Source organism: Stegostoma tigrinum, chromosome 30 (genome assembly GCF_030684315.1).
Source record: "Stegostoma tigrinum isolate sSteTig4 chromosome 30, sSteTig4.hap1, whole genome shotgun sequence".
NCBI lineage: Eukaryota > Metazoa > Chordata > Chondrichthyes > Orectolobiformes > Stegostomatidae > Stegostoma > Stegostoma tigrinum.
The window spans coordinates 13,499,942-13,526,871 of NC_081383.1; the positions used below are offsets into that span (position 1 = coordinate 13,499,942).

Below are 26,930 nucleotides of genomic sequence, written 5' to 3' on the forward strand. Positions count from 1 at the left end.
CGCGCGACAGCGAGAGCGCGCGAGAGAGCGAGAGCGCTGCGAGAGAGCGAGAGCGCGCGAGAGAGCGAGAGCGCGCGAGAGAGCGAGAGCGCGCGAGAGAGCGAGAGCGCGCGAGAGAGCGAGAGCGCGCGAGAGCGCGAGAGCGCGCGAGAGCGCGAGCGCGAGCGAGAGAGCGAGCGCGAGCGAGGAGAGCGAGAGCGCGCGAGAGAGCGAGAGCGCGCGACAGCGAGAGCGCGCGAGAGAGCGAGAGCGCGCGAGAGAGCGAGAGCGCGCGAGAGCGCGAGAGAGCGAGAGCGCGCGAGAGAGCGAGAGCGCGCGAGAGAGCGAGAGCGCGCGAGAGAGCGCGCGCGCGCGAGCGAGAGAGAGAGCGCGAGCGCGAGAGAGAAAGAGAGCGCGAGCGCGAGAGAGAGAGAGAGCGCGAGCGCGAGAGAGAGAGAGAGCGCGCGCGCGAGAGAGAGAGAGAGAGAGAGAGAGCGAGGCGCGGAGAGAGCGAGGGCGAGGAGCGGGAAGAGCGAGCGGCGCGACGAGAGCGAGAGCGCGCGAGAGAGCGAGAGCGCGCGAGAGACGAGAGCGCGCAGAGAGCGAGAGCGCGCGAGAGAGCGAGAGCGCGCGAGAGAGCGAGAGCGCGCGCGAGAGAGCGAGAGCGCGCGAGAGAGCGAGAGAGCGCGAGAGAGAGAGCGCGCGCGAGAGAGAGAGAGAGAGAGAGAGGAGAGCCGCGCCGCGCGCGAGAGAGAGAGAGCGCGCGCGCGCGAGAGAGAGAGAGAGCGCGCGCGCGCGAGAGAGAGAGAGCGCGCGCGAGAGAGAGAGAGCGCGCGCGAGAGAGAGAGAGCGCGCGCGAGAGAGAGAGAGCGCGCGCGAGAGAGAGAGAGCGGCGCGAGAGAGAGAGAGAGAGCGCGAGAGAGAGAGAGAGAGCGCGAGCGCGAGAGAGAGAGCGCGAGCGCGAGAGAGAGAGCGCGAGCGCGAGAGAGAGAGCGCGAGCGCGAGAGAGAGCGAGCGCGAGAGAGAGCGAGAGCGCGAGAGAGAGCGAGCGCGAGAGAGAGCGAGAGCGCGAGAGAGAGCGAGGCGCGAGAGAGAGCGAGAGCGCGAGAGAGAGCGAGCGCGAGCGAGAGAGCGAGCGCGAGCGAGAGAGCGAGAGCGCGCGACAGCGAGAGGCGCGCGAGAGAGCGAGAGCGCGCGAGAGAGCGAGAGCGCGCGAGAGAGCGAGAGCGCGCGAGAGAGCGAGAGCGCGCGAGAGCGCGCGAGAGAGCGAGAGCGCGCGAGAGAGCGAGAGAGCGCGCGAGAGAGCGAGAGCGCGCGAGAGCGCGCGAGAGAGCGAGAGCGCGCGAGAGCGCGCGAGAGAGCGAGAGCGCGCGAGAGAGCGAGAGCGCGCGAGAGAGCGAGAGCGCGCGAGAGAGCGAGAGCGCGCGAGAGAGCGAGAGAGCGCGAGAGCGCGAGCGCGAGCGCGAGAGAGAGAGCGCGAGCGCGAGCGCGAGCGCGAGAGAGAGAGCGCGAGCGCGAGCGCGAGAGAGAGAGCGCGAGCGCGGAGAGAGAGCGAGCGCAGAGAGAGAGCGAGCGCGAGAGAGAGCGAGCGCGAGAGAGAGAGAGAGAGAGAGCGAGCGCGAGAGAGAGAGAGAGAGAGAGCGAGCGCGCGAGAGAGCGAGCGAGCGCGCGAGAGAGCGAGAGCGCGCGAGAGAGCGAGAGCGCGCGAGAGAGCGAGAGCGCGCGAGAGAGCGAGAGCGCGCGAGAGAGCGAGAGCGCGCGAGAGAGCGAGAGAGCGCGAGAGAGAGCGCGCGCGCGCGAGAGGAGAGAGAGAGAGAGAGAGAGAGAGAGAGAGCGCGCGCGCAGCGAGCGAGAGAGAGAGAGAGAGAGAGAGAGCGCGCAGCGCGCGAGCGAGAGAGAGAGCGGCGCGCGCGAGCGAGAGAGAGAGCGCGCGCAAGCGAGCGAGAGAGAGAGCGCGCGCGCGAGCGAGAGAGAGAGCGGCGCGCGCGAGCGAGAGAGAGAGCGCGCGCGCGAGCGAGAGAGAGAGCGCGCGCGAGCGAGAGAGAGCGAGAGAGAGCGAGAGAGCGAGCGCGCGAGCGAGGCGAGAGAGAGAGCGAGAGAGAGAGAGAGAGAGAGAGAGAGAGCGATGCGCGCGAGAGAGAGAGAGAGAGCGCGCGCGCCGCGCGAGAGCGAGAGGCGAGAGCGAGAGCGAGAGAGAGCGCGAGAGCGAGAGAGAGCGCGAGAGCGAGAGAGAGCGCGAGAGCGAGAGAGAGCGCGAGAGCGAGAGAGAGCGCGAGAGCGAGAGCGAGAGCGAGAGCGAGAGCGAGAGCGAGGAGCGAGAGCGAGAGAGAGAGAGAGAGAGAGAAGAGAGAGAGAGAGAGAGAGAGCGAGAGCGCGCGCGCGAGAGCGAGAGAGAGAGAGAGAGCGCGCGCGCGCGGCGAGAGCGAGAGCGAGAGCGAGAGCGAGAGAGAGCGCGAGAGCGAGAGAGAGCGAGAGCGAGAGCGAGAGCGAGAGCGAGAGCGAGAGCGAGAGCGAGAGCGAGAGCGAGAGCGAGAGCGAGAGAGAGAGAGAGAGAGAGAGAGAGAGAGAGAGCTGAGAGCGCGCGCGCGAGAGCGAGAGAGAGAGAGAGAGCGCGCTGGAGAGAGGAGAAGAGAGGAGAGCGCGAGAGAGAGAGAGAGAGAGAGAGCGCGCGCGAGAGAGAGAGAGAGAGAGAGAGCGAGAGAGAGCGAGAGAGCGCGCGAGAGAGCGAGCGCGCGAGAGAGCGAGAGAGAGAGAGAGAGAGAGAGAGAGAGAGAGAGAGAGAGAGAGAGAGCGAGAGAGAGAGAGAGCGAGAGAGAGAGAGAGAGCGAGCGCGCGAGAGAGCGAGCGCGCGAGAGAGCGCGCGAGAGAGAGCGCGCGAGAGAGAGCGAGAGAGAGAGAGAGAGAGAGAGAGAGCGCGCGAGAGCGAGAGCGCGCGCGAGAGGAGCGAGAGCGCGCGCGAGAGAGCGAGAGCGCGCGCGAGAGAGCGAGAGCGCGCGCGAGAGAGCGAGAGCGCCGCGCGAGAGAGAGAGAGAGCGCTCGCGAGAGAGAGAGAGCGCAGCGCGAGAGAGAGAGAGCGCGCGGAGAGAGAGAGAGCGCGCGCGAGAGAGAGAGAGAGCGCGCGCGAGAGAGAGAGAGCGCGCGCGAGAGAGAGAGAGCGCGCGCGGAGAGAGAGAGAGCGCGCGAGAGAGAGAGAGCGCGCTGCGAGAGAGAGAGAGAGCGCGCGCGAGAGAGAGAGAGCGCGCGCGAGAGAGAGAGAGCGCGCGCGAGAGAGAGAGAGCGCGCAGCGAGAGAGAGAGAGCGCGCGCGAGAGAGAGAGAGCGCGCGCGAGAGAGAGAGAGCGCGCGCGAGAGAGAGAGAGAGCGCGCGCGAGAGAGAGAGAGAGCGCGGCGCGAGAGAGAGAGAGAGCGCGCGCGGAGAGAGAGAGCGCGCGAGAGAGACAGCGCGCGAGAGAGACAGCGCGCGCGAGAGACAGCGCGCGCGAGAGAGAGCGAGCGCGAGAGAGAGCGAGCGCGAGAGAGAGCGAGCGCGAGAGAGAGCGAGCGCGAGAGAGAGCGAGCGCGAGAGAGAGAGAGAGAGGCGCGCGCTCTCCAGAAGTCCAGGATCAAGTCCCACCTCAGGATGGGATGGCCACAGCACATTCACTGCTGAAGGCTGGCACTGGTAGCCAAGCCTCCATTTTATTCAGTGCTGAGGGGGGCAACTTGGAATGAAATGCATTAATCCTGCTTTTTTTAAAAAAAACATATCATATTAAAATCTAAAAAACATTTCTAAATGCACATTTCCTGCAGCATCACATGCATTCTAAGAACTTTGGCTTTCTCTTTGCGTGCTTTTGCTCACAGCCTTGTCAATTAAGTGGGTTTGGGCATGCAAACAATGACAAGGAACAAACTCATTCCGCCTCCGTCCAACTTTCCAAACATTCTACCTTTTAACTTCTCTTTCTTTTAATTCTGAACTTTGTGTACAGTGTTTGCAATGGATAGTTTTTCAATTCAATTATCAGGCTACCCAGACAGTTTGCTGTTCCCACCAGTTTCAGATACGCAAGTCCACACAACTTTCAGGTGATCACAGCAAAGCTGGCCAGACTTGGTGTGACCAGCTGCTGGGGAGATCTAAAAAAAACATGAAAAAAATAAAAAAGAAAGGACTTGCTCTTCTCAGCTGCTGGCCTTGGAAAATCCAGCACATTCACTTGGAGACAGCCACCATTCGGCTGTGCACAAATCATCAAGTTGCCACTGAACTCGACATTACAAAAGACCTCTAGTCTCATCATTTACATATGGGCTTTCTTTGTTAAATAACACAAACAGAGCGACTAAACATCAAGATTGCCACCAAAGCAAGTAATTCTTCCAGACTGGAGTACAGCATATCAGTCTTCCACTGGACACATTTTGAAGCAAGTTTTAAACCATCATAATCTGGCTATCCAAAGCAGCTGCATTACCTCGTTTCACCTGGGTGTCTCTACAATCCCTTCATTATGCTACATAACAGTTTCAGTACTTACTAAGCACTAAATGCAGCCTTTAAAATTAATATCCAGGCAGTGTTTTTTGTTTGAGCAGAAGTGTTCCCAAAATATTCCAGATAGAGTGTTCTTGGCTCCATGAGCACACTTGGGAAGATGTTATGTCATAGTCTAAATAGGGTGAGATTATTCAGTTTTACCATCATCTTGGGTTGGGGGGGGTGGATGCTGGTCGTGTTATCAGTTCCTTTCCAGGTAGGGTGGAGGTGGGAGGCGAGTGGTGGCTGTGTTTACCATCACTTACATTATTGTGGCAGGCTGTCATGCAAGATTCCAAATATGCAAAGTCTATCGCATTCACATATCACGAATCGAAGTGGAATGAATGTTGTTAACGGGTAATACATACTGGGGGTGGTAGAATAGGAAGTCCTCGAACTCCAATGGCAGCATTTAATTCGCCCCATGGTCACCTGCTTGGCACGTTCTATAGTCTGGATTACCTGTTGCTGATGCTGCAAAGATACAGAGAAAGAAATTCAGCACAAGTGGCTGGAATAAAACCAATTCAACAGCCGAGTAACTGGATTAAATTTACCTCCAAGAAGCAACTGTGTACAGTGGACGTTATCAAAGTATAACAGCTTTTACTAACTTGTTTCAGAAACACCAGTATCTGCTTGGGGGCTATTTAAATGATTAAACAGTAAAGGCCCCATTGTCTGGATCCCAAGAATCCAGAGCTTCCCTTCTAAATCTTGGATGGGATTTAGGAGAATTCTAGATGTTTGGGAATCAGATAAATGGGGACTTCACTCAATCAGTAATCGAAAGGGAATAATGGATCAAAAGTTTTATTGAAGCTTGTTCATGATTTGCATTATGGATAAAGACAGACAGAATTACCAATCATGGCCAGTATATAAACATTTATGGGTGGTTTTCAAAACACACATCTATCTGGTGGTAGCAACAAGTCAAATTCTCTTAGCTGCCACTAGCATTTCTCATTGCAAACACACAATCACTAGTCCTCACCCCCCCCCACCCATGCATACCAGGAAGGTTACTGTTTTTAAAAGGACTGTGCCAATCAGCCAACATCACAGCTTCAGAAATACAATATCCCTGGATGGAAAACACCTTGCGATGTACAAAAGTTCATCATTGGCAGCAAACAATGCAAGCTGTTGTTTTAAGAGCAAACAGTGTACTTTTCTTTATTTCTATTGTACATACTGACGCAGTACTGTCAAAACACTGAGGAAGACCTAAAAATCTCTGCCGCAAATACAGAGATGAGATTGTAACCTCAGGGACCTCCCTTCATCCCTTAGCCATTTTGCCCAAGAACTGTATTTGAAACGTTACACTGTAGACTCCTTTTGTTTCACATTTCATTCACAGTCATAACATGTGGTGTTCAGGCTCAGTAGGTCATGGTTTCAATCCCATACCAGGACCTGAGCAGGAAAAAAAAAAAAAAAAAAAAAAAAAAATCGAGGATGGCTCGAGTGCAGTGTTGAGGATGTGTTGCCCATATTTCCAACAACATGTTAAGTCTAAGTCCCCTCTCTGGTCTCTCAGAGATGTAGAAGGTCCAGCTGTATTATTTTGAGGAGCAGGGAGATTATTCCTTGGCATCCTAGCTAAACAGTTATCAACATCACAAGAAAAAAAAACACAATTTATCTCGTCATTGTAACTAGTAAAAGGACAGAGTTTGCTGTGTGCGACTGGCTCCGAGTTTCCGATACTAGGACATTATCTTAACGCAAAAATGTCTTCCATTGGCTGTAAATGGCTTTGGGACATGATATGATTAAAGACACTATGCAAAACCTAATTTTTGTTTGTTTCATTCATATGACCATTGTTTTGTATTAAGAATTAAAAAGTGTTACAAGTTGTAAGAAATGCAAATCGATGAAAGCAAAAAATAGGCTTAAAACTAAACCAGTTATCCAGAAAAGGACTTTCACATTTAAGATTAATAGGAAACAAATTAACACATTGCACAACTGTTAAAAGCCACACTTACTTCTTGTGATAAGTAAGGAAGGAGCTGGGCACAGATCACATTCAGTCTCTTTGCAATTTCAGTCTAGGAAGAAAGAGGATTGGGATTTAAGTAAAACAATTCTAATATGCGTCTCATGCATCGATGCAGTGAACCTGACCTCTGGACTAGTTTTTGATCCAAAGGATTGGCAGTCGCACTCTACGTTACTGACTTGTATGCTGTTAAACTTGATGCATAACAGAATATTCATAACAGATTCTTTGATGCCAGTCTGATAACCAGTTCAGTGCGTGATCCAGCAGCCTCTACTACACTGGAATTGAGAACACGTAACTCATTAACTCATTGGTAGCTCCCTTTGTGGTACTTTGACATCATTTAACTAAGTGACTTGCTTTATAATTGAGGGTGTGTCCATACGCCTCCCTCAAGCACACTTCTTAGGGGCTAATATTGATCGGTAAGCCTTACAACATTACACGAAGCTCAGTGGAGAGCATGGCCAAAAATATAGACGGCTGTCAACTCTTTCACCTTGTGACTGAATTAATTAGAGGAGCCAGAACCAAAATGCTTCATAGCTGTCAGAACTTTTTTTTTTAAAAAAAAAGGCATATCTATATTTAGGATTAAGACTTTTAAAAAAAAAAGTCAGACAAAAAGGGGATTCAAATCCTGGCAGTAACAGAAGCTCTAGTTTTTATTTAGGATGCACTGCTGAAGGGTGAATGTAAAGGAGGGAGAGATAGGCCTAGGAAACACTGTGCATACTTCAGAAAATTTCAGCCACGAACCATCAGGGTGACAAACTCATCAAGCACACGCAAAGCAACGCAGATTAAAAAACGAATGCAATTTAATGTGACTTGTGTTGGATGAGGGACAAGAAAAAAAATTCCTACGTATGTGGAGCCAAGATAAGCTCTTAAAAATAAAAAAAAAGTTTCCCATCCAGTTGGCTCCCATCACACATACACACAAAAAAACTAAATAAAAAACAAATCAGGCAATCAAGATAACATGGTGAGGTTTAATATATCGCTAAATTAAAATACAAATGGTTGGGTACCTGTAGAAAACCAACAGCTTAACAGAACCTCTCATACATAAATAATAAATACACTTTCAAATAGGAGCCATATTCTCGATTGTAAACAGACTGTCAACAGGTCTGTACAAAGAAGGCCCTCCCTTGTGCCAGAACCCACCAGGATCCAGGGCAGTTAGCAATCACACACTGTGCAATCTACAGTGGGGCAAGTGCCAAACACAGGCAAGTGGGACTAGTTGAGCTTTGGAACATGGTCAGTGTGGACTGGTTGGACCAAAGGGTCTGTTTCCATGCCGTATGGTGCTGAGTACCAAGAAATTACAGAGGAACAAATTAAGTAATCACAGAGCACTTTCAACAAAAGAAAAAAGGTACAAAAATCTTCATTAGATTTTTGGCACCTACTGAATTTCAAGGGGGGTTGGCAGAAAGTAGATTAATACTTAGTGACCACATCTTAAATAAGGCAGGTTTTTAATAAAGCGTAATGGATGGTGCTGGACAGTGAACAAAGAGAGGAAAGCTACAATCCAAAGTAACAGGTACATAACAATAAAAAAAGTCCAACCATTGTATTGACACCTTTTGTCATTGTTTTTCACAGCTATGGTGCCAGATGGTTTCCAGTGTCTGGGCCAAATGGCTGATGCTTCATTCAAAAGCTTAGCGAAGAGAGGGAGGGAGTGCCAGCAGGCTGCTTAACTACGGGGGGGCATCACAGCAATACCCAATCTCCCTCTTTCCCCTAACACCTTGGGGGTGTTAAAGCCAATGAAAGCACCTCTACTGTGTTCAGCTAGCTTCTAAACACAAGACACTTGTTACTCTTGGATTATTTCATATTAAGTCTTGACAATTTGCAGCAATGTGCTTTTATTTAATAAAACAGAAACCGTTTTTGTGCCAGTCAGCCATTTGCAGCGATGAAGAAATCAACTCCCAGCAAGACTCAGGTCCTGCGTGTACTTTCACAAGCTGTGCCTTCATTAATTATGACTGCGAACTCCTGCTGTGATTACCGGACAATTTTCAGTCCAATAATTTTGCACTTTGACCTTTACCAAGGGAATGGATTTTTTAGATTTTTGTTGTTTAAGCATCTCATCTTGCAAACATCTCCTGAGAGCCTGGAACTTGATTGCCAAAACAGCTTCAAATAACACACCAAAAAGAAACAAAGTGAAACTACTGCTTGCCAGCAGATTTCTCATTCTGTCTATCATGTGGTAGAGCAAGTGTGTAGTTGACCAAGGCAAATCATGCAGGAAAGATGGTGACACAAACTTGTGTTGCTTCTTTGCTGGTTTAGCTCAGAAAGTGCACTCTCGCTTCAGGATGCCACAACTTGCAAAGTTGAGCTTCAAGGGCTTGCCACACAATCTGGGCTAACACCTCTGACTGGACTACCATGGGAGTGCTGCATTGTCGGTGTTGTGGTTCATTTGATAAACTGTCACGCCAAGTGGTATATCAGTGCCTGTTGATAATAGTCATAAATGTCAAAGCTCTCCAGACTGCCATAAAAGAACAAGCTATTCTCCCTGTGCGACTGGCCACAATTGGCAGTTAAAGCAGCACCAAGGACCAGAGTAACTCATTTACCTCAAGTCATCACCAGCTGCCCGATATTGCCTTGTGAGAAACAGCTGCTACATATAATGCACCTAAAAAGGCCATGCAATCCACTGCCTGATAAGATGCTTTTGAAATGCAATTCTTCCATCCTTATCAATAGCACATGCCACTTGATTTTTAAAAGCCAATTAAGTCAGGAGTCTGTAAATACAAATTAGTTCAAAAATTAATAAATTATTTTCTGCCTTAAAATTCAAACTGGGATTTAAAACAGGAGAAGAGTAAATGCCACTTCACATAATGACACAGGAGCACTAATGTGCTTAAAGCAATTTACACCGAAATAAAATTGATAGTGTTAAAAATTGCATTTTGTTTTTAAATTACTTCATACCACAACAAAATCCTCAGTGGTAGACAGGTCAATGTGACACTTATCACATGAGTGAGCAAAGCAAAATTGCTCAAGTACCAGCAGAGTGAATGTGATTCGGTTTACTCAGTCAGGGGACAAACGCAGACAAGTATCCTCCATGTACACCTCACAGAAATCAATATCAAACCAGCAATGAAGCTCCCAATGGAGTCTATTTCCAGTCACAACGAGACAAGATGCAAATATTCCAAGATTTCTTACTTTTAAGAGGCCAGTCAAACATTCACGTGATCCCGACACTCCTATCACACGACATTGCTGTTTGGAATCTACAGTAGCTAAAATTAGGCTACAAATTTCAGTCTCCTGAAATAAATAATCTAAGTGGGGATTTAAATTGAGCATTTCATAACTCTTCCATTGAGTGGCGCGAGCTCAATTTACCATCTACATACATATAGTCACATGGGAGAACAAAACTTAAGACTGACCAAAAATGGACACTCTTTGACTTGCACCTATCAGGACAATATTCAAGTAGTATCAAGACAAAGGCGAACAGTATTTATACTGTGTGGGAGGAGAGTGTTCATTGGATTGTTTGCATGTCTGGCAGCATTGAGGCGCCTCAGGTCAGCCTGGACATACCCATCCATAAAAGTCAGGATAGTCAACCTCAAAATGAATGCCTATATTAAGAATGCTCTGTATTTTGTTGATGACAAGTCCAATTCCATGTCCGTTGACCCTGTCGAGTTCTGAAGGGTCACTCCACCCGGAATGTTCACTCTGGTTTCTCTCCAGAGGCTGCTAGGCCTGCCGAGCTTTTCAAGCAATTTCTAATTATGTCCCTGGTGCTCAGCAGGGCTGGCCAACCTTAACTCAAAAGCAAGCGTATAAAAACTCACTGGATTTGGAAGAGCGATGAGCTGCTGTGTGATGTATGTTATGCTGAACTGTGGGAGAGGAATTCTACAAATGGGCACACAAGTGATTTCCCTTTATTTCTCATCTTATCCATGACTGGTTCTGCACAACATGAAATCACTAAAATGATTGGGTCGATTGCTACAATCAGTTTGGAGCGAAGTTTCCACTTGCACGATGAAGGATCCTTTCACCTTTACAAGGGCCACAGAGGACTTAAATAAATTGATAACAATGCAATGTGTATGAGTTGATTTGACATAGTTAGCCTATTTCTCACCATAGCACTCAACTAAGCCACAGACATCAGCACTGCGGTACTATTTCACGGCGATCTAGACTCACCATCATTTGAGTAAATCAGAATCTATTCAACTACTAAACCCAGCAATTTGAGCATTAGGTTCAGTACAACAACACTGTGAATGGCCAAATGAGCAATGTCCTCAATGGAATGACACAGGATTTCCTCAATCTTTTGTATTTCTCACATGTAGGTGATCTATTTGCTAGATTTCAATCTGCAGCCACATGTGGGAATTTCCTTTCATGCCTCAATTAGCTCCTGCGTGTGCTCAGATTTTCCTTCAAAAAGCAGCTGTCAAGTTCGTTCCCATCCCTGATGGCAAATTTCCCTGCCAACAGGGACAAGAGGATCACACTATAAGATTGGTCTTCTCGACAACCCTGCCGATAGTGCACAAGTCATTTATTCACTCGACAAATTTGGTGCTGAATTAGGGCATGAGAATGGTCATCCTGACCAGATCATTTCTCACGATACATTCACACAAAATCATAAAGAGGCTGAAGGCAATGTTTCTTCCAATCTGTGCAACTATTGGGAACTTCATCCATGCCAATCAGCATTCTGACAAATTGTTTTGCCTTCCGAATTGAGCATTGAAATGTTCTGCCCTAACAGCTCATCCCATACAGCCGAAGTGGGTGTATTAGCTTGTCTAATGGGATTTACTTCCTCACATAGGATAATTGTAGAACATTATAAACATACTTTTAAATCCAAGATACGGCAATGGTCAGCATTAGAATGAAAAGGATTTCATATATTTAACAATGCCATCATTTGTATATATATTAATCTTGCTGGGTCTCCAAACAGCAAGCTATAAGCTTTAGTCCTCAATTTTAAGCTGGCAAATGGAGCTTGTATCCATGTAGCCTAGCTCCTAAAGCAAAGTCCATAGAGAGTTCTTCTGCTTGCATGTTTAATTGGTCATGTGCTGGACACAGGCCTGTACGGAGATCAAACAGAAAATTTGTTATGCAAAAGCTTCAAAACCCTGGAGCAACTCTGCAAGGATGTCACGAAGCTCCTCTTAATGGGTATAAATAGCGTAACGTGGGTGGAGTTACTTCAATGGAAGAGAGAAACATACTGAGAAGCACGTGGAATAGATAAACAAACATTAGATGACAGAGGTTACGGAACAGTCTGTCAATAACATGACAGTAAGTTTAGAATCTGGTATATCACCAATATCATGCCCTGTAATATTTAGCGTTAATATGTAATGGAGTGTTATAAAGATTACAAAACCTGAAGGCAGTTCTTGACACAGCCTTCCCCTTGACCAATCTGTCTTGAAACCAAACTCATGATGTGTGTACAAAACTAGACAACAAATTGGTGGTGAGCAAAGTGGCTGCATCACAAGACAACTCTGTGATCGCGAGAGGAACTCAGACTTCCAAAGCAAGGGGGCAGAATTCTTAACATTAGAACTAGACCATTAGGGATGTTGCCAGGAAGCATTTGATGTGAATGGGCAGGAGAAATAAAGAACTCTGTCTCCAAGCAGGTGAGGATGAGGGAGGGTCACTAGTATTGAGGAATTACAGAACCAAGACAACTAAATAAAGTTGAAACAAGAAAACAATCAGCCAGAATCTAATAGGATTAAACACAGTTTAAAATGGATGAATCATACTCCTGTATTACAGTTTAGGAAGCTTGGGAAAATCTGTCTCATTGGATCATTTCATAGCATTGCCACCAAATCGTAATACATCTTCAGTAACATGAAAGTACCCTAAGCAACAGCGCTCAGGGTGGGGAAGGGCACTGAAGGAAAAGGCAGGGGGAATCAAATAGCTTACACTGCCTTTGAACACATTTTACACTGACAACAATGCTGGGTTAATGCATGTTGCTAAAGTCAAATAGATGAATCCAATTTTGGCAGAATCTCTCAAATGATGCAAGCACATTGGCAGTTAAGGGTTAAGTAGCATATACATGTGGGATGCTGCCAGGAAGACAGTTTGCCAACACCTCTGAATTTAAAGCTTCCGCTTGCTGAAGAGATAATTCAGGAGTTGGCAGCATTTAACAAGCCGTTATTTACAGTCCCCAAGGACTGACTATGATGGATTTCCTACATTTGTCCTGTGTAAGGCAGCAGCACTTTTGGGCCACAGTTCCTGCTGCACTTACACTCATTAATAAATCATTTACAGGCTATTTGTGCTCACCATGGGAAATCAAAAATTCTCTTCAATATCACAAATGGATTATTTGCAAGCTAATTTGTCTTTATTATTTTTGCAAGTCAGGCAGACACTTAAATGGTTTTTGCATTATTGAATCTCAAAGTACAAGACCATAAAAAAAATCCACAAAAATGATATCTTCTTCTTTTTAACAGCAGAACCAACATGTCTTAAGTCACAAATATTCATTCCTATCAGGCTCCATATCATTCCTCTCTGAGAAGGAGTTCATTGTCCACTTCCATCAGAACGCACTTCAATTCTTGCTAGATCAGTGTATCCGTCTTTGAGACAGCAACAATTATTCTGGGCCTATTGCAGTGCAAGGCTACAGTTTTGTTGTGTTTTATGATGCACAAATGCCCTCATCTTCATTACCACATTATTGATGCAAGTTTGCCTCCAGCAGGGCATTTCACCTTATGCAAAAAACATGTTGTCTCTCATAACAAAAGAAAGTGGGCAGACATATCAAAGAATCCATTAGGTAATAATTATGCATAAACAGTGCAATCACAGGCGCATAAGCATCAAACATTAAGTGGAGGCCTTCTATAGAGTGTCATGCCTCATGTGGTCCAGAGTAAAATGGAATATCAGACCTTTATACCATGGAGCCGTGATGTTGTGACCATGTCACTTAAAAAGATGCTGCCGTATTGAGCTTGTGACGCAAGTCATAATCAATTAAATACTTCCAAAGTACAGTCGCCCCTGTTTTGTGGAAAAAGGAACAACCAATTGGCACATAGCAAGCTCTCACAAACCGCTGCATGAATAACATCCAAATTCTTTCATGGGATGTTCAAGGAACAAATACTGACCAGGGAACCAGGAATTACGTCTCCCCTAGTTCATAGCCATGGTATTATGCAACGCTTTTATATCCACTTGCAGGTCCAACTTAAAGCCCTATCTGTAAAATGCCATTTCTAACAAGAGCAGCCCCTACTCAGCGCTGTAAGGGGCAGTCTAGATTTTTGCACTCAAGTCCTTGAAGTTAAACTCATAACGTTCCAAATCAGGAGGTGAGTGCGCGAACCACTCAGTCACAGCGAACACGGAAACAGCTGGCTCTTTGATCCTGGTCTTGCACATACAATGGGGCACAGTTAGCTTGGGGGAGATTTGCCTGCCCACAGTCAGACATGGGATTACAGTACATAAAATGATTGACACAGACGGAGAGTTTCAATGTGGTTACAGACTCTAAATTAAACACTGACACAACTGGTTGAGATTTAGCACAGTTTCCAGACACTTCAAATAGGTTTTGCTGACCTACAACTAACATGGCTGGAAGTTTAATGGAAGGGGCACCGTGAAACAATTGGCAACATCGATGCAGTTACCCAGTGCAGGCCGTCAGGGAGTGAAAGGGGGCGCGAGCAAGGGCGCGGGAGGGCGTGCGAGTGCGCAAGCGCGAGGCTGGTGTGCGTTTGAACCATCACCAGACAGCCCACTTAAGCAGCAAAACAGGTAGCAACACCATGAGCAAGGAATGTGACCAGCACCATTAGGGCATAATACAGTTCAAAGATGGGATGGGGGGGGCGGGGAGAAGAGAGAAGAAGCAGGTTAACAAGAACTTTCTATCACAGGGCTAATTAGTTGCTTAGCGACCAATTAACACTGACAGAATCAAGCGGTTTCTCTCTCAATATCATTCATGACTGTTTAGCGCTGTAAAAATGTCTCTGGTTTGGTTATTTTAAACCCTGACGCACGATGAAGGTTCACACTACATTTTATATTATAAATCGCACTCCACGTCACTCAGAACATAGCACAGATGCTGAGCACTGTGGCTGCTATGTCATCAAAAAGTGGCCATGCTTGGGCCTCCGCAAGTACCGAAGGGCCTCTAAAATGCATACAGTTATCATCACATTTGGTTTGCTTCTAGAATTTGCTCACTAATTGCCAACTATGGTGATCCGCTGGCTCTCTGGATCCACTACGAATGGCAGCAGAATGGGCAAGAGCCTCAGCTTTGAAATCCAGTCATCTGTAGGCCTCTTCCAGAAATTTTTAAGCAGTAGCATAGGAAGAACAAATGACACAAACACAAAAACAGTCACAGGACAAAAGCCCAGAGAAAATTCAGAAGATGGCAATTAACGAACCTCAACACAACTCCCCCTCCCTCCACCACCACTGTTGCCACACTTTCACTCAGTCAGGGAAACCAGCCAGAAAAATACGGGGACGATGGGGGAAGCATATGGCGAATAGGAAGTCTGGAGGTAACAGGAGAGCACTGAATCTCTTCAAATGTTAACAGCTGATAAATATGCACTGCTGCTTCAGGACTAAGTTGACTTTCTACCCAGTCAAAACGTCTGTTCAAGTTCAAGATCACAATGCAAACTCAGAGGAAGAATACAATTTTATATTTGAAAAGACAATATGTCAAAGCAATCTCATTATTTATACACCTGGAGCTAGATGGTTTTATGGGGCTGTGGAATGGGGGTGGTGGCATAAGAAGAATCTTACTGGTTATATTGGAATAGAGTAATTTCAGTGCAGTGAACAAAAAGTAATCATGGCTACTCCATCTTCCAGGTGGTAATTTTCCTTTTAAGTATCGCCTCGAGCCCAAAAAAAAATTCATGGTGGTCGAACAGCAAGGTTAACTCTCTGAATGCAAGCCACTGGCTGCCAAAGTTTGGCCCAGATTTAATCCGGACTACAAAATGAAAAAGAAAAGAGAAAGCAGCAGTCGATAAAATACAAAGAACAAAGAAAATTACAGCACAAGAACAGGCCCTTCGGCCCTCCAAGCCTGCGCCGATCAAAATATGGAGCTAAAGGAGCACAGCGGATCAGACAACATCAGAGGAGCAGGAAAGTCGATGTTTCCTGCTCCTCTGATGCTGCCTGACCTGCTGTGTTCCTCCAGCTCCATATTTTACAGGGAGATAGTAGGAACTGCAGATGCTGGAGAATCTGAGATAACACGGTGTATTTATCAACTCTGACTTCCAGCATCTGCAGTCCTTGCTATCTCCAAGCGAATGTGGCAATCATTTTGCTTCCTTATTGACCTATGCGAGTCCCTGACTAACTTATTGTCCATCTCTACTTTTCCAGAAGTAGGCAGGAGTCAAAATAGAATAGAATAGAATAGAATCCCTACAGTGTGGAAACAGGTCCTTCAAGCCAACAAGTACACACTGAATCCCAGAGCATCCCACCCAGACCCATTCCCCTATAACCCACCTAATCTACACACCCCTGAACACTACGGGCAATTTAGCATGGCCAATCCACCTAGCCCGCACATCTTTGGACTGTGGGAGGAAACCGGAGCACCCAGAGGAAACCCACGCAGACATGGGGAGAATGTGCAAACTCCACACAGTCACCCGAGGCTGGAATTGAACCCGGGTCCCTGGTGCTGTGAGGCTGCAGTGCTAACCACTGAGCCAGCCAAGAGTTACTCTCTTGAACTGCTGTAATTCTTTGCAGCAACAGGCACTTCGCACAATGGGAGCGGGAATTCAAAAATATTTTCTTAACCAGAAAAGTTGGAACAACAGGGTCACGTCCATGGAAAGTCGGAGTGTTGTTCAGGCAGTAGGGGAATGACACTAATGTCTCCAAACAGTAACCCAACTAAATCCTCTCCCCATTAACTGGAAGTTCTGAATCTTCAGTAGCTTCTTCCTGTGGTATTTTGTATGTCAAGGATGTTTCAGAATCACACAATGGGCTTGATAATTCACTTAAAATATTAGTAAGTTATTCAATGGGATGAAGATTCATTTCTTCAAAATAAATGCTGCCTTGATACAGATATAAAAATTCTCAATAAGTAGGCAGCTTTAGGTGCTGGGAAATGGAACACTTCATTTCAGTCACTACAACCCAAGCATTCCCATAGTCAGGCATAATGGAGCAAAATACAGAGAAGATAACAAAGTGTGAAGCTGGATGAATACAGCAGGACAAGCAGCATCTCAGGAGCACAAAAACTGATGTTTCGGGCCTAGACCCTTCATCCTTTTGTGCTCCTGAGAGGATGAAGGGTCAAGGTCCAAAACGTCAGCTTGTGCGCTCCGGAGATGCTGCTTGGCCTGCTGTGTTCATCCAGCTTCACACTTTGTTATCTCGGATTCTCCAGCATCTGCAGTTCCCATTATCTCCAAAAATACAGAGAAACTTTGGTTTCCAACCTGAAAACAGTACCTAGTGTAGAATAAGTGCAAGGTCCCTTCAGTTCATGAAATGATGTGGTCAATTCATGTTAAGCAACAGGGTTGACGTACTAGGCCCACCTGTCCTCAAAAGTGGATCAAGACTTAACAAAATGTTTCACAGTGTCTATAGACAGCCATAGATTTCTTTTCACATATTCCATCAAATTCAAGTTGTAGAAGAGAACTGAATCAGTCAACAGCAAAACAAAATCTGCTCTCTGCATCTGTTATCTTGACGAACTGTGAATCTATCACTTTCAATATGCTAACGCCAACCAGACTGAAATCTTTAAAAGTCAGTCATTTCTGCTTCCGTTAAACCAGTTTCAAATTGCACGAGGATATGCAAATTCAGGTCTTGGCTGGGGGGGGTTGGGAGGGGGTAGGAACAGGAGGGCGAGACCACACTAACAAAGCACAGTACAAAAGAATGTCATTTTAAAAATCACAGCCTGCAGCACAGATGCGTAACTCCTGACATGGGAAAGGTCAAACATAAATCCATTTCTACAAAAGCATGGCTCGCTTTCCAGAGAGAGGTTTTTCTGCCTCTCCTGATTCAAGCCCTTAAGAACATGCACAAACACTACAGAATATAAAAACAAGAGCATTAAAGGTATTCGCAGACTGATGACAATGACTGAAGAAGAAGTAGTTATTGTTGCCTTGTGAAGCTACTGATGGACTGTAAAATAATGCATAAACTCACTTTCAATCTGATGGACTAAAGATCTGCCACATAAACATGATAACATCTGGCTACAACTCACTTAGTCATTATTATACGTTGTAAACGTAATGTCTTAATTCCAGATTTTTACTGAATTTAAAATTTTACTGCCTGCCATAGCAGGGTGCCTAACGATGTGGCCACAGCACTAACCTGACATTCTGGAGTTGCTAGTACACTACTCAGAAGATATCAAGATGGACATTAAGAATAGCCCCAGACCAAAAGGATGGAATGCCAAATCCCCAGGTGCAACACCAGCTTACTTCCCCCGTAACATATTTAACCCAGAGGGCCAAGCCACTTGAGGAACCTTGCACAAACTGACAGAAGTCATAACTTTTACACAAGTGTAGAAAATAGGTTCAAACTCTTTCGTTTATTCAAATCAGGTGCCTGTGAAGAACAGGGTAAAAGCCACTGGTTTGTTCTCTTGGTGGCTACTGGGGATAAGCGTAGTTTCTTTTGGTTACTCACGTTCCAAGATAATGGGATAGTGTAGGTTAGATGGGCTTCAGATTGGTTTCACAGGTCGGCGCAACATCAAGGGCCAAAGGGCCTGTACTGCACTGTAGTGTTCTATGTTCGATATGTGAACATCACCGACTAGTCCATCCCTAACTGAACTTGATAACAAGAGTAGATATCGGCAAGTAAGCTTCTTTGTTTCACACCTTACACCCCTGAGCAGAAAACCACAAGAGATGCATGGGAACCATTGTGCAACACCTTAAGTTCAAAAGCCGAATAGGGTAAAGTTAACAGATATGAAAACTCTGGCTGCCCTTTAACGTGCTGAGCAGTTTCCTGGACTTAGCCAATGCTGAAAACCCGGTTTAAGGAACACTTGACAACACAAACTCTTTCCACGTTAACATGGCAACAGAAAGCTATGTCTTAATGCTTAACAGACTCACTTCATAAGCAGTGCTAAAGCTGGATGCCTGTGCAGAGTAGAGTGCTTTCATTGGCCCGGTCTGAACATTTAACTTCATTTCAGTAGGAATGTGCAAAATGTTTCCACTCGAGCTGCTTTGTAATTAAAATGTTATTTAACCAGTTCCAAGGGCAGGGTTTCAAAGTCTTCCAGCTTCCATCTAATGTACAAATAGGTTCATTGGGAACTTACTAACAGTGGGGAATACTTAAAATTCAACACATGTCCCAGTAACCCCTTTAGCCGGTTCTCTTATTAGACTGGTGTATATTAATTATTCAAATCATTACTTATTAAAAGCCACACACTAAGTGTATGAATTAGCCAGCATATATTAGCTAACGTGCTTTGTGCATTCTCCTGCTGCAACCAATCTTTACATTGCTTACACTAAGAGGTTACATGCCTTTACTTTAAAAAGACAGACCAGTTAAAATGGTGTGGTGAATGTGGCAACTGTATTCCTTGCAGCATTATAAATGGCAATGTATTAGTGGAAGTTTCATGCCCAGAACTTGCTTGTTAAAAGGAAAGAATATGGGCTATAAGTTAAGCAAATAAGATTCTGCAGAGGTAGAGATGTGGTTAAAGTTAATGATGAAGCATTTTTCTAAGTTTTAATGACAAAGGGTCAACAGGCAACCTCTGAAAAATTCAAAAGCTGTAATAAAAACTTCAGGGCCACAGTTCACAACACTGCTCACCAAATTTTCAAACAACTATATGGTCATGCCAGCCTGAAAGTTGGTGCCGGCAAGATCCACAGCAGACATACTGTAAACATCTGCAGCTCTAGGAAGTTTTTGTCTCAGAACTATTAAGCTGCAGGCTGAGCTACAGATCCTGCAATACATCAGGGAAGGGAGAATGTTACTTAGTCACTTTGCTTTACATATCCTTTAGAATACGGTCTTCCAGTGTGGTCAGTGGTCAGGGACAACAGGGTGTAAAAGTGAGAGAGTGAAGCTGTTAAGGGGATAGAGAAACAGTTTCAGTTCCACAACTTTGAAGTTTCAGCATTCTGCAATGGACAAATGTGGAGAGGGTGGAGGCTGGATGAGCAAACCGACCAACATACAGGAAGTCATTCAAGCCAGGGGAGTAGATACCAATGCAAGCTGAAGAGGATGGACACTGTTCTCCATAGAAAACAAAGAAAGAGCCAAGATGCCCCCTGCGAGGATCTGGCACATCTGCATTGGGCTCCAAAGGAGCAGGCTTCGTCCATATGGATGGCAATGAAGTAGGGGAAAGAGGCTCTACATAAGTATCAGCAACTAGTGGCTCAATTAAAAAGCAGGGCTTCAAAAAAAAACTGGTACCCTTTAGATTTTTACCCAATCTATGAGCAAATTGATATAGACAGGATTAGTAAAATAAATGCAGTGTTTGAAGATTGCTGTGGGACAAATGGGTTTTGATTCATGGGCATGCTGGCCCCAGTCCTGGAATAAGAATGATTCAACTGGACATGAAGAAATGTTTTCGTTTTTGAAAAAAAAAATGCAGAGAGTGGTGGGTGGCTCGAATTTGCTGCCCGAGTTGGTGGTGGAGGCAGAGATCCCTAAACACTTCCAAAAAGGTACCTGGAGCTACACTTTAGATGCTGTGAGCTGCAGGGCTACAGGCCACGTGCAGGAAAACAGGATTAGAAAGGGCAGCCTAAATGCATTTTAAAATCAGTGTAGACATGATGGACCAAGAGGCCCCCTTGTGCATGGTATCATTTCTATGATTAAATGGTTTCAAGCCACAGCTATATTATTGGAATAGCCATTACCTGAACTGCGATGAGACCAGCGTTATGGCAAGTCTAGTAACTAGGATGGTGCAGAGAGCTGAACTAAATAATGGGAGTGCAGGACCAGGCGAAGGTAGATGCGATAATTGAATTTGGCCCTGAAAGGCACAATGTAAATTCAACTTTTATCATTAACCTGAAAAACTGTTATTTAAAATGTCGTGTTTTGGAGCTGAGGCCATAACTGTATCAAATGGCAGGGCAGTTGAGCAGCCGGTTTGCCTACTCCTGCTCCTAGCTCTTATTTAAATGTTCTACTCCCTAAATCCCTTTATTCATACAGAACACCACAACAATTAACGATGTATTGTTGATTGTCTTGGGATACCCCACCACTGCTTTGCAGCTTTCTTTAGCAGAATGAGGACTCAAATGGACCGGATTGTGACATCATTTCTAAATACTGACACCACACCTTTCAGGGTGTAGACTTAAATCATTGCTATAGACAGTGAACTGAAGTGGCCTCATCAGGGAGTCAGATAGGGAACTGTAACCCACTGCTGGAAAACTGCCCTTAGCTCTACTATGGTCACTCTCCTTCATAACTTTAAATCAGTATTTGTCTCCATTCTCTGAATTCTACACTCTTTAACCTTCCCCAGAAATCTGCAATGTGGTACCTTTTTTGTCGTAGAATCCCTACACGGTGTGGAAAGAGGTCCTTTGGCCCAACAAGCCCACACTGACACTCAGAGCGTCCCACCCAGACTCATCTCCCTATAATTCATCTAAGCTACATATCCCTGGGCACTATGGGCAACTTAGCACGGCCAAATCTACCTAGCCTGCACATCTTAGTGCTGTGGGAGGAAACCAGAGCACTCGGGCATGGGGAGAATGTGCAAACTCCACAAAGACAGTCACCCGATGGGGGAATCGAACCTGGGTCCCTGGCGCTATGAGGTAACAATGTTAACCACTGAGCCACTGTGCCACCCAAAGGGCACTTTCCGTGTGGTACTTTTTCTGAAAATAGAGGATCGGTTAGCTCAAGCGGCTGGTTCGCAATGCAAGGTGATAACAGCATTGTGGGTTCAATTCCCACACCAAGTGAGGTTACCATGAGGATGTGATACCCATGATGGACATGTACAAGCATGGGTATCACGGCAATCTTTTTCTAGCCCACATCAGTGAGAATCCCCTTGGGTCTCAGCTTTTTCCTCTCATGCCCAGGATATATCCTGTCAGGCTCTGTTGCTTCATTTTCCTTTCCCCTAGTATCCATTTATTGCCTGAATCACATTAAAGAGAAGTTATTTAGAGCTCTCCTCTAGACTCGCACAAGTTCAGCTTTGAAGTGAATTAATGCAGTAAAATACATTTCAATTTGGTCTAACCCGTCTCTAGAATAAATATGAGCAAGGTTCCCTCCTACACCACACTGCTGTCTAATATCAAATTTTAGACTCTGAATATTATCATAGAACATTAGAACCAATGTCACCATTATAACAAAACTGCTTGGACTGATATAAAATGGCAGATTTAAAATCCCTGCTAAAACACATGGAAAAAAAAACCTAAGATCTAATGGATTGATCATTTGGACATGAGGGAACGGAACCTTTTAAAATTGTTCACAGGATGTGGACACTGCTGGTTGGGGCCGCAAATCATTGACTGCCTTGACAATATGCTGATGAACGTTCTTGAACCACTGAAGTCTTGGGGGTGTAGGAACAACCATAGTTTTGTTAGGGAGTTCCAAGATCTTATCCCAATGACAATGAAGGGGCAGTGATACAGTTCCAAATGAGCATGGTGTGAGACTTAGAGGAGCACATGAGAATCCTATCATCTGTCTCCTGCCCTTATCTCTTTCAGAGTTGGATACAGTCACAGTTTTGGAAAGTGAGGTGCGGCTGAAGGACCGTTGGGGAGCTGTTGCAGTGCACATTGTAGATAGTACACATTGTGGCTACTGTGTATCAATGATGCAGGAAGAGAGCCAGGAATGTCGTGATAGGATGCCGTCAAAACAGGATGCTTCGCCCTGTATGGTGTCAACTTGCTAGGGTGTTGTTGGAGCGGCACCTATCCAAACAAGTGGAGAGTGGTTTCAATCATATTCCTGACTTTTGTCTTGTAGGTAGCGGTCAAGCTTTGGGCATGCATAACTAGGTCACTGAAGGCACCATCACCATCAATGCTGTGGAAATTCAAATCAAGGTGTGGTGGAATTGAGGGGGCTAAGAGATTTTTGAGGGCTTTAAACACCAAAAGGAGGTAAAGCTAGGAAGGAATCCGAACGAGGATGAACTGTAGGTACGGAGGAGGTCCAGAGCCAGACAGGAATAAGGCCGTGAAGCTTGCAATAAGATGGCTAAACCATAAACGCCGACATCAGCAGCAAGAACTTAAAGCAATTTGAGCCTTGCATCCAGTTATCACTTAAAGTGTAGACAAATAAAACAGGGTGATTCCCAACATCACAGAGCAGCTTAAGCGAGCACAAGCAAACAACAGCATGTAGCCAGGGAGCTACTGGAAATTCATTTAAAAAAGGCAATAGATAGAAAGATGTTTGCTGCAACACTAGCACCCCCACAAATTGTCACAGTGCAGAAGACGACTATTTGGCCCAACATGTCAGCACTGACTGAGCATTTTAACTGGGTGCCGATCTCCTGCCATTCCCTGTAACCCTGCACGGTCTTTCTCTTCAAATCATCTTCCAGTGCAGGCTTGAATACCTCAGTTGAACCTGCCTTCACCACACTTCCAGGCAGTGCAGTCCCGACTCAAACTCACTGCCGTGTGAAAACAGTTTCCTTCACCGCACATTTGCTTCTTTTGCAGAACACTCAGACTATGATAACTCGTTCTCAATTCATTTAGGAACAGAAACAAACAGTTTCTCTCTATCTACTCTGTGCAGACCCCACACGTTGTTGGAAACTTCTATTGAATCACCTTTTAGCCTCCTCCTCTCCAAGGACAGTCTCAACTTCTCCAATCCTCCCTCATTACTAAAATGTCTTAGAGTCAGAGCCATTCACTTTAAACTTTTGTGCATTCTCCCCACTACATTCACTTCCTTCCTACAATATGGTCCCAGGATGGTGTGCAATACTTCAGTTGAAGTCTAACCAATGTCCTCATTACAATTACCCTGTTCTTGTACTCAATTCCCATATTAATGAAATCTGGAACACTTTAGTAGTGCCTCTCTTTACCCGCCCTGCCACCTTTAATAATCTTTGCACTTAGCACACTGTTTCAAATAATGTCCTTTATTTTATACTGCCCTTCCATGTGCTTGGTACCCAGGGAGAACAGAAACTGCTCTGTGGCTTTTCCAGTTGACTCAGCAAGAAATCACAGACAAGAGGGGACAGCATCCATCACGTTCACTTTATCATTAGCACTAGATCCAATTTTGAGGTTTCAGCTTCTGGTAAATATTGTCATATCAACTCAGCTTTTCCACAAAAATGCATGACAGTATTATTTATTTTAAAAAGAAAATGTATAAAACTCCAATGGGATTGGACAGGCTAGATGTGGAAAGAATGTTCCCAATGTTGCGACAAGTGAAGAACTAGGGGTTACAGTCTAAGAATATGGAGGAGGCCATTCAGGACTGAGAGGAGGAAACAAGTTCTTCGCTCAGAGTTGTGAACCTGTGGAATTCTCTCCCACAGGAAGCTGTTGAGGCCAGTTTATTAGATATAATCAAGAGGGAGCTGGATGTGGCCCTTGTAGCTAAAGGGATCAAGAGGCATGGAGAGAAAGGGGGGAATGAAATCCTGAGATTGCATGATCAGCCATGATCATGTGGAATGGTGGTGCAGGCTCAAAGGGCCAAATGGCCTATTCCTGCACTTATTTTTGTAGTTTCTACATTAAACGATCAATAGCCCTGCAAGACAAAGAGTGATATGACAGGGCAGAAGAAGAGGATAGTAGAGTATCTTTTTCCACATTTAATAAAACAAAGGAATACAATTAGGTCTGTAACTCCCAATTACAGGACAAGCTTTTATTTTTGCTTTAACAGTGAATGCACTTGCCCTTTCATGCATCTGTTTAGAGTAACGTGCATGCATCCCATAACTAAACAGCCTTTAAACCAAGTAATTGCTCTTGGAAGCAATACACTCTAGTTCAGCTTGAGGTAGAAACTCAGATTCCAGGGGTTCGCTGAATCTCCAAAACCAAAAATTCTGCGTCAGCAGCATATAGTCTGAAAACCTGCAGCCCAGAAGGGGGTTGGGGGGGAAAGAGAGAGAAGAGAAAAAAAAAAATATACACCTCAGCTCTTTCTTGCCTCAGACAGGTTAACAACATTCTGCAACACACCAGCCCAGTTTAGTACATAAACTAGGGGTTGAGAGACTGCAGAACGAGTTCTCTCTGCTTTGTCCCACTGCACAATGCAGATCTTCTTGAATATTGGGGTAAGCTGGAAGGGCTGATTGGTCTTCTCAATGTGCTCGCCCTTCATGTTTTAACAAGCCCTCCTACTCCAGGCTGGGGTCCAGCAACTGAGAGAAGGCAGTGGCATTTGGATATGCCATGCCTTGCCGAATTAAGTGCCCTTCCCACCCCAAGGCTTGCTTTCTCCATGAACACTGAATTTCAGCCAAACAGCAAACAGAAGCACAATTTTACAAATCGTGGGACTCGTGTGCTTTGAACTCAATTGTATAGAAACTCGGTTCAATTGCACCTGGAGCCCCAAGTTCACTTTCAGGCTCCCCACCTCAGGAACGATACAACTGTCAGAGATCTGTGACAAAGTACAACTGTAAGAAAGATCCCGCAGGCTGGCTCCCTGGGGTGGCGGTAACAGTAATGTTCTCTACAATTTCAAACCGTGAGAGGTGATCTCGTCAAAACCTATAAAATACATCAAAGGATTACACAAGGTACATGTAGGTAAACTGGTTTTCCTGCTTGGGCAAGTGGAGGAGGGCACACTGTTTAAAAATAAGTGGGGTGCCATTTAGAATGATTTTCTTGTTACTCAGAAGGGTGCGAACCTTTGGAATTCTCTATGTCAGGGAGATAAAAGGTTCAATGTTTGAGTAGATTTAAATTGGAGATTGTTGTATTTCTAATTACCAATGACATAAAGGGTTACGAAGGATAGTGTGAATAAACTGTATTGAGGTGTTCAATCAGCTATGATCACATTAATTGGCAGAGAAGATTCAAAGCAGCTGAATGGTCAACCGCATTTCTGTTTTTCTACTTTCCTATGAAAGGACAGGGACTGTTCTATATTCTAATCCCTTTTCATTTTATAGTCTATGTAAAGTCTCTGGTTTAGATTCATGGTCAGTATTATTGGTAATTACCATAACTGACAATCTTAGTGACAGAACTGAACACAGGAGCTGGGACATCTTGTTGCAGCTGGGCCAGACATGGGTAAAGCCACTTTTGGAGCAATGTGTGCAGCTCTGGCCACCCTACTAAAGGAAGGACATTATTAAACTAGGAAGAAAGCAGAAAAGATTACTAGGATGCTAACTGGACTGGAAAGTTTGAATTAGAAGGAGAAGTTGGGTAGGCTGGGTCTTTTCTCCCAGGATCATAGGAGACGGAGAGGTGACCTTATTAGGTCAATAAAATCATGAGGGGCAAACACAAGGTAGGTAGCCAACAGCATTTCCCCATGATTGTGGAATCTAAAACTACAGGGCACAGATTTACAGTGAATGGATGGAGATACAAATGGGGTCCAGAGGAGGAATTTCTTTCACACAGTGGGCAGAATCTGGAACAGGCTGCCAGAGGTAGTGGGGGAAGAGAGTACAATTTCATCATTTAAGAAACATTTGGACAGATACATGGACAGGATAGGTGTGGAGAGATATGGACCAAATGCAGGCAAATGGGACTAGCTTAATTATGAAAACTGGGCGACATGGGTTAAGTTGGGCCAGAGGGCTGGTTTTTATGCTGTAGATCGTTATGATCCTATGACTTTAATCCACTTGGCAGCATTCTTGGAAGCGAAGTTTGGGTTTTTCCCTCACCCAACTACAGTTACAGAACTAGTACATTCTGCTTTGTTTAACAGAGGCTGTACTTGCCATTTTACAATTCAATTTGGGATAAAATAAATTAGAAGCCCATTCAAAGACAATACCAAAGCTGGAGAAAGATGGTGGGCACAAGGGAAACAAGATTGAATGAGGAAAAATGGTAGGGGAAGATTTCACAACTGGCATTTTAGTTCCACCTCTAAAAATACATTTTGCATGAATCCTGCTGTGCTTGGCTCACCATTGCAACATGATTTAGTATCAGTGATAGATGGATAACATTTTCCTCAGAGTTCGACAAAAGATGAAAGGATCATGGAGGTTGTT

At 45.6% G+C, this 26,930-nt stretch overlaps 1 protein-coding gene across 1 annotated transcript in view; it reads right to left on the minus strand.

Annotated features, from left to right (window-relative positions):
- Positions 1-26,930, minus strand: part of LOC125465749 (transducin-like enhancer protein 1) — a 177,065-nt gene that overhangs the window by 93,656 nt on the left and 56,479 nt on the right. The window contains 3 exon segments of the mRNA XM_048559527.2: positions 4,872-4,925; positions 4,927-4,977; positions 6,504-6,566. Of these exon segments, the coding sequence (XP_048415484.1) occupies positions 4,872-4,925; positions 4,927-4,977; positions 6,504-6,566 (168 nt within the window).